Source organism: Synchiropus splendidus, chromosome 14 (assembly GCF_027744825.2).
Source record: "Synchiropus splendidus isolate RoL2022-P1 chromosome 14, RoL_Sspl_1.0, whole genome shotgun sequence".
NCBI lineage: Eukaryota > Metazoa > Chordata > Actinopteri > Syngnathiformes > Callionymidae > Synchiropus > Synchiropus splendidus.
The window spans coordinates 8,482,807-8,497,920 of NC_071347.1; the positions used below are offsets into that span (position 1 = coordinate 8,482,807).

Below are 15,114 nucleotides of genomic sequence, written 5' to 3' on the forward strand. Positions count from 1 at the left end.
TGATGTCCAGCGGCGCGTTCTGCCATGCGAAAAACGGAAGGAATGCTGTGTTGACCGTGTGCTCCCAGTGAAAAAGTCACTTCTGCACAGACGAACAGGACGCGGTCTGGGGTGTGCGTGTCCTGGGCCCTGGGTCAGGGCGGGGTTCAACGGACTCTCCAGATAAGCAGTTCACAAACGCCCTCTGGTGGGCGATAGTGAAATGACTATCCGAAGGAGCACGTGGAGGACCAAAGCAGCCTTAGTTAACCTGTTGGAAGGGCCGACACAGGGTCATTGCTCGCCAGTGACAAGCGGTCTGTTTTTACACCTCCAGTCTAAAGAAGGAAACGGCCTGACAGGCATGTGACCACCGGCCCAATTTGGCAGCTTCCAATGAGCTGCCGACAGAGCAGCGCTCATCGAGCTCCAGTGCCTTGAACGCACCACGGAGCTCCGCTGCGTGATGTCATCGCGGGATGCGGCGGGACCGGCGGCAGCGAACCCGGGGTTTCGGTGACTGGATGGAGCCGTGAGGGCGAGCGCGTGTGTCGGTGAGCGCGCGCGAGAGATACGGGCTCGCGGGGGAGCTGCGAAACATGGTGATCGCCGCCATCTGCGTCTCCATCCGCTCCAGCTCCGCCGCGCTCTCTCCTCCTCCACCGCCACGCTCGGGGTTCATGATCCGCGCGCCCAGAATAGCCCGCAGCCGTCATGCCGAAGCAAGGAAAACAAGACGCGCGGTATTTTTAGCCTCGTTAATTTCCACCACGTGGCCGTTTGAGGGTAAACCGGATGGCTCGGAGGCTCCTCGGCAGTATGTCCTGCGAGGCCGCCACGCCGCCGCACCGGACGCCGCCGCCGCCGCCGCTGCTGCTGCTGCTGCTGCTGGCCTCGCTGCTGGAGGTGGGGACGGGGATCCCGCTGCCGAGCAGCAGCAGCAGGACCAATGCCACGCTGCTGGAGAGACGGTGGGAGACGCTGTTCTCCCGATCCGTGCTGGGGGTCTCCGGGGAGAAACCGGAGCAGAGCTGGGAGAGTGACTACCTGCTGGGCATCAAACGGCTCAGGAGGCTCTACTGCAATGTTGGGATCGGCTTCCACCTGCAGGTTCTCCCCGACGGCAGGATCAGCGGTGCCCACGATGAGAACCAGTACAGTGAGTTCCTGCTCCTCACCCTCATCTGCATGCCTCCACCGAGACCCCCGCCCTCCTAAAGATGCTGCCTATCACCTCACCCTATTCACCACCCACATACAATAACATGGCAGTGTGGAGGAACGACAGACCCTGACAAGACCCCCGGTTCACACACATCATTCAGCATGTCTGTGATTCCAGGAACAATCCAAACTTTGCTCCACATAGAAAGACACCCAGGTGAGCACAGACCTCTGCCATGAAGTTCACTTGCGCCACAAAAATCTAAATAAACTGTGCAGTAAGTAAAATCGGGGGGTGGTTCAGTGATAACTAGTGCAGGAGCAGTAAACACGTCACTGTGAGAACATTTTGTACATTTGACTGTTCAACTGAGAACAGAGTGACTTCCTGAGTGCAGAGTCTACTGGTCTGGGCAGTAAAAGCTTCACCCGTATTCCTTTTTCTTGCTGCTTTAAACTTCATGTTTTCATCTCGGTAAATGCAACAAGCCTCTCAACCAAACATTGACTTGTTTTTCAATAGACAACCAATAGAGTTAGGATTGGGATGTTAACATGTATGTCTGAGATGTAACAGGCGAGAGAAAATAAACAAACATGCCATTGGCCTGACTAGTGTTTGGGCCATCCACCCGCACGATATTGACGTTGGGAAAGTGGACTTGTGCGCACTATACTGACGAAAAAGGCAGCCTTCAGCGCAGTACGTTACACAAAGTAGTTTTCCAGGCGGAGTGGCGTGGATCGTGCATTGGGCGGGGCCACGTGGAGCATCACGCACGGGCGCATGGCACACATGCGCAGGGGGAGAGACAAAGAAAACGTCTTTTACTTCCATATAGCGGGAATGGATCGCACGTCGTGGAGCATGAAGAGCACTATATGCGGAGGTATGGCAATGCGTGAGCCGCAGGGAGCATCGCAGGGAGACGCTGAAGGAAACTGGATGTCACTTTGAATTTATGACCTTACGTGGCCCTCCTCCTTAGTGACGGCTGTTTTTAAACACATAGAATGAGTGGAGCCCCATCCCGCAGTGCACCCTCAACCCAAATTCCGTCTTTTTTTTACACATGGCGCTGCCATCGCATCAGTATGCGACGTTGAATGCTGCCTTTTTTGTCAGTGTAGGACGCAAAATGCAACTTTCCCAACAATGTATGATGCCATGTGAGTGAGGATGTTTTACAACTGGGGTGAGTGCGGTTGATGGGTTCAGTGTCTCAGTGCGGGGGCTACATGCGGCCCTCATGAGGTCAGCAAAACTTCACTGAAAAATCATGTTTCATTATCCATTTCTGTTGGGATTCCAAGTATAACTTGATTAATATGCTATTCATGCTATTAGTAGTAGAATATTCTTTAAATAAAATGTATATAAAATAAAATATATATTTTAAGCATATGCTGCAGCAAAATTATACTCTTGATTCATTATATTTTAGCAACAAAAATGGTGTGCAGTTGAAGGCTCTTCTGTCTTTTGGCGTGACGGCCCCTCACAACAGTCACAGCATGCAGTGTGGCCCCTGACGAAACCTAACTGCCCACCTCTGAACTAGACTGATCTCTGACAGGGTTCTTAAGAACCAGTGAGGACAGTGGAGGACAGTGGAGAGGTGTGTTGTGTTAGTTACTGAGGGATTCAAGGTCAGATTAGGAGAACATCAGGGCTCAGTCTCACCCCCCCCATTTTATTTGCTACGGTTAAGGACAGACGAGGTTTGCGGGACCATGATGTTTGCTGATGATGTAGTGATCTGGGATGAGCGTATGGAGGATGTTAAGGAGAGGTGGAGGAGGAATGAGCTGGACAGAAGGGTGGTGAAGATCAATAGAAGCTGAGTTGAGATGCATGAACACATTCATGAACCAATGAGCAACTTTTCATATGGCAGTCCAACCTTTCTGGCTTCATCCATTGAACATGCCACAGGACGGGACATAACGTGTGATATCATCAGCATATGAAGTTATTCTCTTTCCTTCCTCCAGGTCTGCTGGAGATCTCCACGGTGGAAAGAGGAGTGGTGAGCCTTTACGGGGTGAAGAGCGAGATGTTCGTAGCAATGAACAGCTGGGGGAGGTTATATGGAACGGTAGGTGTGTCTTCAGATCTACTCCGTGTTGTTGTCGTGTGGAAGATATGGGAACAATAGTTACGGGTGGTAATAAGAAAATATTAACATAAAAATATAAAGAACAAACGGGTTTTCTCCATGGAGTGTGAGGGACTTGAATGTGGAGGTTCACGATGGAACCAGCTTCACCTGAGAAAGACATCTGAAGTGGCTTTCTTGAGCTTCTACTTGAAATCTTGAAATGTGTTAGAGATGATGTGATAGTGCAAAACATTTTAAAAAGAAGCAAAGAGAATGTGGTACATATTAAAAAACGTGTAGAAAGAAAGAGGAGAGATGTGAAAAACAGATGGTTTTGGTTCGATAGGAAAGAAACTCATCAGGAAAGCAAGACAATACTTGTATTGGTTGGAAAACTAAAGCTGCTGAAATTCACCAACGCAACTGTGAAGTGTGAGGTCATGGTGTGCCCTCATCAGATGAAATATAATTTCAATATAAAAAAGCGTACGATTGCTCTCAGTACGTGACAGCTAAGGGCCGAATGAGGATCTCGGGGTCGCACAATGCCTAGGTCTATTTAGAGCATCGCTGCCACGAGCCTGCAGGTCATATGGGGAAATAATGATGAGCGAACCAGATGCACTTCAACATGCTGTAACGTTCACTTTTGTCCAGATCTAGTTACATTCGCTGAAGCAAAGCAAGCGTCTCAGAATCCTGAAACTTCAGGGAACATTTTATTGGTTCAAGAGAAACGTCTGGGAGTTTACATGTTATTCATCTGAGGTCACTGAGGGAAGCAAGAGCCCAGTAAAGTGTTGGATTTTCGACTGTGTGATACAGTGCTTTAATGATGACTCGATCCACCAGTAACGCTGGGCACAAATGAAATCGTTTTTCTTCCATAACTTTAACTTTAACCAGTGTCAAACACACTCATGCAAGGGTCCACAATTTTAAACACAGTCAAGGTCAAGGGCTGAAAAAAAAAAACGTTGTTACATCAAGTCTTATCATATTCAACTAGACTTTCCAGCTCTTGCCAGCCACTTAAAATAAGTTAGCGGCACCGGGTTTGACATTCAATGGACTCTTAGTCCTGGGAATGCAAAGACTCTTGAATGTGAGACAAATATTAAAGTAACTTTCCTGCGACTGGAATTGAAATCTGCCAAACAAACTTAAAAAAGAAGGGTTAAACTGTGCTACAGAGACATGAGGTTGCAGTGAACGTGATGCGTCATCTTATAAAGAGCTGCTGTGCAAATGTACTTGCTACATACACAGTCCAAGAAATGACTGTAATGTGAGCTAGCCAAAGAGAAAGTTACGAATGTTGGACCTTATAAACTAACCTGATATAAACAGGGAACTATTTGGAGCCTCTTGTATCGCAAGCTTTTACTGAACTTGATGTTGTGTATATGAGTTGACGTGACAATAAACAATTTTGTTCCCTTCAAACAAAGCAGATTATTATGATGAGTGTCTCATCACAATGCAAGTCAACACTTGAAATTGTTCATGTGTTCATGTCACACAGCCGCCGCTTTGTCTGCTGAGGTCAATACGTTTGACGGACAGAATGTGACTCTCTTATCTGGCGGCGGGTGATGAAGCGTTGGCCTGTGAGCAGCCGATGAAGTGATAGTAGATTAAATTGGGAGTTTGTGGCCCCTGAGGGACGAAATGTTTCTGCTGCTCTGAACTGTGCCGCTGGATTTTGGACATACATATCGCTCCTGTTGACCTCAAGCATGAAAAAGCATGCACGAAAACACATCAGATGTACTTATTGTGGGTGCTATTGTTTCACCAAAAAAGACCTTGATGCTCCATTATATCTATTGTTTCCTTCGTCCACACATGCAGCATTGATAAAAACAAAATATCTATTTTATTTGAAATGACTGTGCTTTGTTTCAGTAATTCTCCTGCCCATCTCTGTCCTCCCTCCAGACAGTTTTCCAAGAGGAGTGCAAGTTCAGGGAGAGTTTCCTCCCAAACAACTACAACGCCTACGAGTCTCTGGCGCACAGAGGCTCCTACATCGCACTCAGCAAGCACGGACGCACAAAGCGGGGCAACAAGGCCACCACTGCCATGACTGTTACGCACTTCCTGCCCCGAATATGATGAGCACAGACTGGCAATAACCAACCGATTTGCACATGTGGATTATAACCCAGGTAAAATTTATATCGCAGAAAACATGGGACTGAAGGAGAAACTCAATATTTATTCATCTTGTACTATGTATATTTGGCTGGATTATGTTGTTTTGGACGATCTTTGCTGCTTTTATGTTTTTCATTTTTTCATTGTGATAAATTGAAGAGGCTTGATAGCGAGCAGATATATATCACCGATCTTCCAGTTACTAGGGTGCTTGTTTGACTTCCTCCCCTGTTGGAGGCTGTTGGTTAACCTTAATGGAATTCACAATACCTCATGTCCTGGATGGAAGATATAGAAAGACATGTGCACATGGAGTTTCTCCTGAGAACGTGTGAGTGAGTCTCTGCCAGGGCAAATGTGCTGACGACCTTTAATGTGCTGATGTTTTCCTTTCCTTGCTTTGTCATGAGGTGGTGGTGGTGGTGGTGCCTTGAATTCCTTCTGATGCCCCCCCCGCCCTTCTTTTCCATGCATGCGAGAAATGTGTTGCTTGGGCCAGGAATAGGACTGAAATGTAACTCATCACTCCCTCAGACTCACTAAGGTCTTTAGCCCAATTCCAAGAGAGCCGGAGCTTCCTCACTTTTTATTCCCGTCCATAACTAGAGCAATTTAGAAAGCGAGACACGACGCAGCCGCTTCCGAGTCAAATGATCATTTAGATCCTGGAGATCCTTTAACAACCCCAGTTTTAATTTCAAACGGCTTCTGAGGCAGCACAATGTCCGAATACACATCAGGGATTCCGGGCTTAAGTCAGCAGGCAGTGGAAGAAGGTGCAATAGTAGCATAGAATACACCACCGTTGGTTACATGTCACCATTTCTATAAGCTCAAAGAAATGTCTCCACCAAATGAAAACACATACAGTATGTTGAGCAACTTTAGTCCCCTATTCTGGGGTGATATTACGTTGGTAGTTCCAGTCACTTTTGGGGACAATCATTCACAATAATGATGGGCTTCATGAAACAGTGTCTTCATTTCAGACGCCACACACACTCTGCTCCATAATCTAATAAAGACCATTTTCATCACGTTATTCTAACCAAGAGCGCCACCAAATGGGCTGTGGACACTGTTTCACGGTGGTAGGTAGATGAGGTTTCATGAAACAGTGTCTAGGTTTTTAGAGGCCACCAGTTGGCACTGTTTGCTGTAAAATGTTTGGACTTAACAAATTCAAACCTCATGTAATTTGTAACATCGAGAGGCCTCTGAATATGAGGACACTGTTTCACTAACCCTGCAATACTGTATCAAGATACCTCTAGTGATGAACATATGAGGCTTCATGAAACAGTTTCTATTGGTTTAAAAGTGGTTTTTTTTTCAACGGTTGTTCAAATCTTAAGGTTTTAGAGCAGAGAGCGCCATCTTGTGGCCTCTGAAAATATGGACACTGTTTCATGAAACCTCGCCCATCTTTATTCCGTGGAATCATTTTAAGACCTATAGTGGCTCTACGTTTGAATTCATTTCGGAAGTGATGAGTAGCTAGACGAGGCAGTGGCAACCTCGGGACGTAGCCATGTGTGACTGCTTGGCCATGCAACAGTACCGTGCCTAAGTTCACCTCTTCTAGTGCCAGAGCTCAAGCTGTGTGCCGTGCTTGATAAAGAAACACAACAGTAACTTGAACCACGGGAGCTGCTGACAATCCGACAGTCAGAGCTAGTTGTTTTACTTCCACTGCCCTCTACAGATATTTACTTGACACTGCAATCCATCCTGCAGATATTACGTCAGCAATGACTTTATTAGACGTCATGTCTTGTGTTTGAAGTAGTTATGTGAATGTATGTGAGTTTATTTACTTTTCTTTGTATATGTACAAGGCACTTTCAAATGGGTTGCTGTTATTAACTGTGTTAAATGGAGTCGCTGGAAATGGCTTATGAAGCGTCTTCCCTCTGTTTTGGCACTTGGTTGGTGGTTCTGTCAATGCCAACAGGGGCCCTCTCACTGTATTCACGAGGGCCAGGCTGTACTGAAAACCTTACTTCAAATGTGAGAAGACGTGGTTGGCTGGTAGCAACTTTGTATGCAGCGAATGGTTTATTAACTTTTGTTGGTTTGAGAAACCAGTCGACTACAGCTGTTGCTGCAAAAAAAGGTTGGGTTTCAGCACCAAATACTTGAATACACTTTGGTTACTTTATGAGGCGATATATTGCTTCCAGGACCTGCTGTATAGGAGTCAGTTTTCATTTATTGAAATATGTATTTATCTGCTGACATATACATACAGTTGGTCCTCTGTTTCATGCTTGTGTGTGTGTGGAGGGTGGAAACACAACCAGATGTGGTCGAAACCTGTTGTCAATTTCCCATCTTTATCCTAAATGGTGTCTTAAATGAAACCACATACTACAATCACTGTCTTGTCATGAGCAGGAAATCCTTCGTACGTCATGCAAAAATAGGTTGAATCAGGGGAGCAATCGTGAAATGGAACGGTCAGTGAGCAAATGGACGTGCGAGGTGGTCGAAATACACTTGGACGTCCACTTTCTGATACCATGCCATTGAGGACAGAGGAGCTGAAGCTGCAGACACTCTTGTTTCCTTTCATTTTTTTTTACCATTTTCAGATTCATTGTTGACATTAAAGATCTAGGGATGCGCCGATCCAACATTTATGGTCCTGACACCGATGCCTGGGCTTTGGGTATTGACCGATACCGAATCCAGTGTTAGCTGTGGGATAACACTGAGTAAAAACGGCGTTTTGCACATGTTGCATGTCATTCCCACATGGCCGAGTTGAGAAACTGCTGTTAGCTGCTGCCATGTTGTTATTCTGACCGGCCCCGCGTGTGACGTCAACGTCAGCACTAAACATAGAGTTTAAATGTCAAGATCGGCCCTTTTTCACCGATACCCAATCCCATTTGAAGAGACTGGATCGGTCAATACCTGATACCAGGATCAGGATTGTTGCATCCCTATAAAGATCACAGTGCCAGCTTAAACACTGCAGTCCTCATGGGTCTCACTATTTTGAGGTCAACCGGTTTTTGGTGGACGTTTTCAAGCACTTGCGGGTAACTGAGAATGACTCAGCGTTCTGGCCCCCGGGCCTCGAGTTTGACTTTTGAAAAGGCACTTGAAATTGATGTTGAATTCCTTAGCAATACTGGAAAGCACAGATCAACTCAGTCTTCAGTGGCATGTACACGATCATGTGACACAAAGCTGAGTGTAGTTTACTTTGAAAGTAACAGTAGCAATAGTGGCATCAATCCTTTTCTGTGATCACAGAGCTTTAAATGTAGCTGAGGAATCAAATACTCAAGACATAAAGGAGGTGATGACTTTTCATTCAATTAATTTAATTGAATTTTAATATAAAATTGTATTTTTCAGATGGTATAATCCAGTAATTTATCATTTCAGTGAGAATCAGAAGTGTGTGCACATTTTATAGTCGAGGTGTGGATGATGTGGTTGTCAAAACAAGCACTTATTTATATGATAACACATAATCTATTGGGTCTTTGGCCACCCAAAGTGCCAACGTCTTTCGTTTGTGAAGGTGTTTTTGCATGTTGTCGTTGTTGTTATGAAGCAAAAGGAGGTTGTATGATGTCGCTGTATCGGAGGAAGGTTGCTAATAAAATTGTTGTTCATCTTCATGAAAATATGAATTTTGCTATTGGACGCCTGAAAGGGCCACCTTACGGGACAATTGAATGAACACCATTTATTACAATTGTGTCAGTTGGCAGGGAAGGTGTGTGTGAGCCAGCAGCCATTGTGTCTCTCTCAGCGTTCTATTCCTGCACTGAGAGACAAGTGCTTCCCCCCAAACTCCTCCTGTTTTGTAGACATATACCTCACCTTCTGCCTTAGTTCTGAGGATTGAAATGATTGTACATTGAAACATCTCCAATCATTGCTTCTGGACAAAGAAAAAAAAAACAAAAAACAGGTAACGAATAAGTAAAATAATATATTACAAATGGTTTTCCTTTTATTTTTCTAAGTATGTGCTGTGCACAGCAGTCGATTGTACTACTATGATAACAATAAAAGAGGATTTATAGAAACTGGTGTCATAGTGGTTCCTGTTCTCCAAAATACATAAAAAAAAAATCATTTTGAGATGCAATAATTTATGATATGGCGCCCTCGAATGGCAGCTATGTAAAACACAAGAGCTAACCATCCGCCACCGTCAGAGCCTGACATGCACCATGGATGGAACTGTTGCATTTAAAAAAAAACTTTCTGGCTCAATGCTTTTGTGCATTTTAAGGTACTCCTCTATGGACTATGAAGAAAATCTTAAACTCATCGGCAGCAGTTGATTTCAAACCCAAAATAGATAAAGCAAAAACCAAACAATATGTTCAGTCTTTCTTAGCACCATTTTTTTTTAATCTCCGAAATTCTAGCTTTGCATTTAAAATAATTTCTTCACTTCACATGGACCAACAATGCCAGACAAGACGTTTTTAACATTCGACACAATACTCTTCAGTATCCATCCACCTCCTCTGCTCCAACCGGGTCAGATGCAGAGAAGTCCACGTCTTTATCCCCTCCAGGCTTGACTACTATTACAAGACATTTCAATTGCTATTACTGTCACCTGCCTTCAGACAGTGTCATAGATCCCCAGCAGTGCTGCCAGGATCATGACCTTCAACAAGTCACCACTCTGGTATGAATGAATAATGCACAACAAAGCCCTGCGGCTCACTTGCATCACTGTGTGTGCAGTCTCACCTCAAGGAGCCTGGATACTAGTCTCCTCACAGCAGGCCACCAAGCTGTGTTCGCTCCAGATAAAACCCAACCAATTCCAACAGCACCGTGATTTGATTACAGCAATGGCAGAGCTTTCACCATTCAGTCTCTTATAAACCTTATCTAAAATACCATCAGGGGGCAGGAATGTCATGTATCCATGAGCCAGAGTGGACAAAAGTGAATGATACTGTAAAAATAAGACAGCACACCTAAAACAAGGTGTTTTATCCTACAAGTGGAAGGAAATCAAATCTGCCTGCAGACAAAGGGGAAATGGAAAAATTAATTTAAAAAAACACAAGTAAGTACATTTTCAGCTTCTTCTGAAATGTCTTTCCCAACTGAAGTAGTTTGAGATATGTAACAAGACAATACAAAATACGCTCACCATTCTTTTCAGGCCTGAACACACCAGACCAGACAACATTTGTATCAGTCTTAATCCGTGCAGGTATTTTCACGGGACGCTGCATTCCTTCATCACCATGAAGATGCGTACCAACCAGTTAGAGCTTGCAGGGATTCCACACAGACCATCCTCCGCCAGGGAAAACTCTGTGTGACCGTGGTAAATCAGTTAGCCAGTTTATTAACCCCCTTGTTTAAATAGTCGGGTTGGACTTTCTCCTCACCCAGAAGCTGCCTTTTTCACCCGCCTCAGTCCTTTGTCCTGTCAGAGACGAGAGAACCTCCGCATCTCCACTGACCATGCAGCTGGCTGCCTTCTCACTACTCCTCACTGTGGTCCACGTGTCTGTGCCGAGGGGTTGTAAAGCCAGGATTCCGGATACGGAGGAGCAGATGCAAGCGCAGCAGAAAAGGCGAGACTCCAGAGAAGAATCCTCAGGTGGCATTGGACGATTCACCCCAGAAGTGGACGGATCGATAAGGAAAGGCTTTCACAAAGAGCCACTGGGTGAGTCCACCACTGTCACAGGTTTGACGCTCTTCTTGTGAGATTTAAACTCTCACAACAAGAGAGATGTAAGCAAGTGAACATTTGTACAATCAACTGTTGAATATATATATATATATATATATATATATATATATATATATATATATATATATATATATATATATATATATATATATATATATAAAATATTCATGAAACCGTAGACCAGGAAAGGACATGCTGGACAAATATTAAAAATAAAGTAAGGGGCAACTTAAATTTGACTTTTTCGTCAGTTTTTCATGGTAATCTGTAGCCTGATATGAACCTGTTAGTCCGACCGACTTGTTCTCAGGTGTAGAAAGACACTTCTTCCACAACAACGACAGCCAAACTGACTATTGCCAGAAAGTGAATTCAGTTCAACAGAACGAGAGAGTCATTTGTTACGTGCTCTTATCGATGTTCCACTCTTTCGTTACAGTAATTCTGCCGATTAGAACAGACACAAGCTACGTTGTGTCAATATTTCGTCTAAAGGGAAAAGAGTTTCTCTGCATGGACCCCAACGGAGAGCTGTACTATTCGGTGAGTTTGATCTGCTGTGATCCTGAACCATCTATCATCTAACATGCGCTGTTTTTGACTACACAGAGAAACAACCACAGAGACGACTGCCTCTTTGGACGCATCCGGACGGAACCCAGCGAGGTTTTTCACTCTCTAAGTGCAGGTCGACTGCTGAGACTACAGGGGACGAAGAGGCGAGCGGGTCAGAAGAAGTCACCCAAAGCTCCCGGGGCTGTGTTGAAAAGGCTGTTTGGAGGGTTAATAAAACGAAAAAGGAGGAGTGAGGAGGTAAACCCATCCGACCCGTTAAGATCCGAGCCAGATCCTTCGCATCAGGATACAGATCTGAGACAGCCAGACCAGGACCAGGCTGGATCCATGTCTAAGGAGACCCTCACGTCCTGTGATGACCCCCTGAAGGTCCTCCAGCCCAGTGCGCCAGAGAGCCCTGTCAAGACCAACATTGCAGACAGAGCCCAAGGTGTAACTCAACAATATAACAACCAAAATCCCGACTGATCACTTCATGCATTTGAAAAGGCGCTAGACAAACAGAGCAACAGAATTCAGGTCCTCACATTCAAACTTAACTACTGTGGCCTGACTAAATTCACTATTAAAGCAGATGAAACCTTCAACACTTTTCTCAAAATAAACGCATAAAAGAGAAAAAACACACACACACACACAAAGCATTCTGTAAACAAATGAGTTGACATAATGTTGACACAAGGAGGCGTTATGTCACATCCTCTTTAAAAAGCCGTGGTAGTCTTCGACATATCAGGAGCCAACCAACCTGTGTCCTGCTGTCCTTTCACCTCCTGTCTCAGTTAAATTTTAAACTTAAGGCCATATGTGGCAATGTTTGTGTTGCATATGTGTAGACTGTGAATCGCCTGTGCTACACTTCGTCAATTCACCGAATGGACCACTGTTGTCAGGTGCTGGACACCAGCAGGAACGAGAAATAACAGGAAATGTATATTTATTGATGAGAGTAAATTCTTAGACAACAACATGCTTTACTATTTATATATTTGATATTGTGTTATTTTCCATGTAAATAATAAAATGTATTATCCTATGCTTGTCTCTGCTTTCTTATTATAGGTGAAGTCAAAGCACCGGCATCATGTCAACTAACAACACGCAGGTAGAGCGGTTCAGATGAACGTTATTAAAATAAAGACGCGGAAAAGTTGGACATTGGCTGGTGAACATGGAATATTAAAGCCCTACAAAATAGGAGCTTGGATACAGCTTAAAAGAAACTGTGATGGACAGAACACTAAATGAAAGGGGCTTCCACTTTGATTCACAGTCTCTACCACTGGGTTCTATAACAAACTGATGCATGAATAGCAACTCTGCAACCAGGTGACTTTTGGTACAGTTTTTGCTTTTTCATGATAAACAACAGTGCGTTTCCAGTTTGCGTTCAAGTGTCAGTGTCATCTGTATCGTCGAGAAAACTGTAAAAAATGATTGGTGAAGTTCACTTGTGCACGTCACCTCTGTTCTTAAAATGTTCCTATGGTAGGGATGCACTGACACAAGTGCGAGCAGTGTATGTGTACCTGGATTTGAGTATTCACCAATACAATTACTTTGAATTTCTGTCCCCTCATATACTGTATATCATTTGTAATATGAACAACATTCCTCAGAATATTTTTCTTGTACATGGGTGACAGTCACAAGTTTCACTGCTATATGAACACAAATGTAATAAAAATGTCATAAAATGACATTAAAAAATTGCATGCTACTGCATACAGGTATCAGTTTTTATGGTGTCGGTGGCCATTTTATAAGAACCAGTACTCAACAGCCCTTATGCATTATAAATGCCGTTGAAACTCAACTACTTCGAGCATAAAAAAATGACTAATACACTACAACAAGAGAGTGGTGTTCTATTAATAAATATATCAGTGAAATAAAAGTAGAGCCAGAGAGCGTTGTGTCCATGGATTTCAGTGCTGTTAATATAACTAAGGTTTAGTTTGGAATATTCAGTTTTGCACAAAAAAACGTGATCCGTAATCTCTCTTGTGACGTGAACTTGAACAGAATCCGATGGTCCTTGATGATCGGAAGATGAATTCAAGTGAAAAGTCACTCATTTCTTGCACAGTCACCAGCAAGCTGTACCAATTTAACTTCAGCAGGACAAATATAGCAGCACAAACTGAAAAAAGGCACAAAGCCGCCCACAGCCGATGTAATGAACAACCCGACGGCGATGGTGGTGACGCTGTGCTACGCACCTCTGTCTCTGGGGTCATATGTAGAGGTGAAAAAAAAAGGTGACACAAATAAATAAAGCGTTGCACTGTGCCTCATTCTTTATTTGCCTTTCAGAGCGGGAAATGTATAGTATCTCATTGCACAGTGGTGCGTGTGATGTTCTACATGTTCATAGGTTTTAAAACTACGGATGTTCATTTATCTACTCCCTTATTGATGACCTGACAGTTCACTCCCAACACCTGGACACTGTCACCGTCTTTCCTGAGGGTTAAAGTAAAGTGACTGATGCCGGCGTTTGGGGATAAGGCAAACATCTTGGCTTCATCACAACCCTGCGGTAAAGTGCAGCCCAAGTCTTGCACCAAGTAGCGCACCGCCACACACATGTAGGCGCCATGGGAGACCAGCAGGGCATGGCGTGGGAGGTCACACACCGTGACATTGGGCGGGACAGTGGACAGGCCAGAAGAAAACCTGTCATTTGGCTCTGTTTGGATATTTGACCCGATTTTCTGGAGCATTTTCCCCCAAAACTGAACAAATCGCAGCTTTACCTGAACAAAGCAAACATGAATTAATCATCAGTTGCGTGCGTCGATTTAGTCACTGTTGAAAGATGAAAGGTCACATGCGCTCCAGTTTCATCTTGATGCAACACCCTGTAACTGGTGTGGGAGTTTGAAAGTGGGCGTGCCGCTCTCGCTGATTGGGAGACTCATGCTCGCCTCAATTCTATCTTTGTATATGTGCATCGTCATCATCATGCGGAGCCGAGTTAACTTCCAAGCCAAGCTCTAATGGATAAATCCTGACCAGGCCAGCTCGCAAATAGAACATCCTAACTTCCCCCCGCCTGCGGACACAACACAACCAAACTCTCAACACAAACTGACTTTTTATTCAGAGAGAGGTTTGTGTGACTTGATCAAGTGCATGCTCATTTTACTGCATCACCCAGACATAAACAAGTCTTCGCGTGCCATTCTGCAAACTCAAATCCTAAAATATCGAATCAAAGTGAACAATTTTCTACCTCAGGGAGTTCAGATCTAATGAAATCCAGATTTAAAAGGTTAAAGACACACAGGAAAATGAGTTGTGAATTTCCCACATATTGTTAAAGAGCAATGGGTTTAGTTCCAGCAGCAGTCAGCATTGGCAAGCCAGAGCAAGAGATTATACTCAGCTAGATGACCAATGTTCACATTTCAGCATCAGTTAAAAGAC

At 44.3% G+C, this 15,114-nt stretch overlaps 3 protein-coding genes across 5 annotated transcripts in view; 2 read left to right on the forward strand and 1 right to left on the reverse strand.

Moving 5' to 3' along the window:
* Nucleotides 1-15,114, reverse strand: part of tigara (TP53 induced glycolysis regulatory phosphatase a) — a 30,089-nt gene that overhangs the window by 12,265 nt on the left and 2,710 nt on the right. The window contains exon 6 of one of the 2 annotated variants that reach the window (XM_053886497.1): nt 13,188-14,441. The exons of the other annotated variant lie outside the window; for it this stretch is intronic. Coding sequence (XP_053742472.1) covers nt 14,079-14,441 — 363 coding nt within the window. The 3' untranslated portion in view covers nt 13,188-14,078. Of the gene's footprint in view, nt 1-13,187; nt 14,442-15,114 lie in introns of those variants that run through there. 2 annotated transcript variants of the gene reach the window in all.
* On the forward strand, nt 507-10,201 carry LOC128771220 (fibroblast growth factor 4B-like). Of its 2 annotated transcripts, none has more exons than XM_053886500.1 (3): nt 507-1,138; nt 3,139-3,242; nt 5,187-10,201. In XM_053886500.1, exons 1-3 carry the CDS (start codon nt 775-777, stop codon nt 5,361-5,363), a joined length of 645 nt encoding a protein of 214 aa, XP_053742475.1. In that variant the 5' UTR covers nt 507-774; the 3' UTR covers nt 5,364-10,201. The 2 variants fall into 2 exon arrangements, with proteins under 2 accessions (XP_053742475.1, XP_053742476.1); XM_053886501.1 differs by having other exon boundaries at nt 5,191-10,201.
* On the forward strand, nt 10,700-13,314 carry LOC128771219 (fibroblast growth factor 23-like). Its single transcript, XM_053886499.1, has 3 exons — nt 10,700-11,079; nt 11,546-11,649; nt 11,716-13,314. Exons 1-3 carry the CDS (start codon nt 10,872-10,874, stop codon nt 12,148-12,150), a joined length of 747 nt encoding a protein of 248 aa, XP_053742474.1. The 5' UTR covers nt 10,700-10,871; the 3' UTR covers nt 12,151-13,314.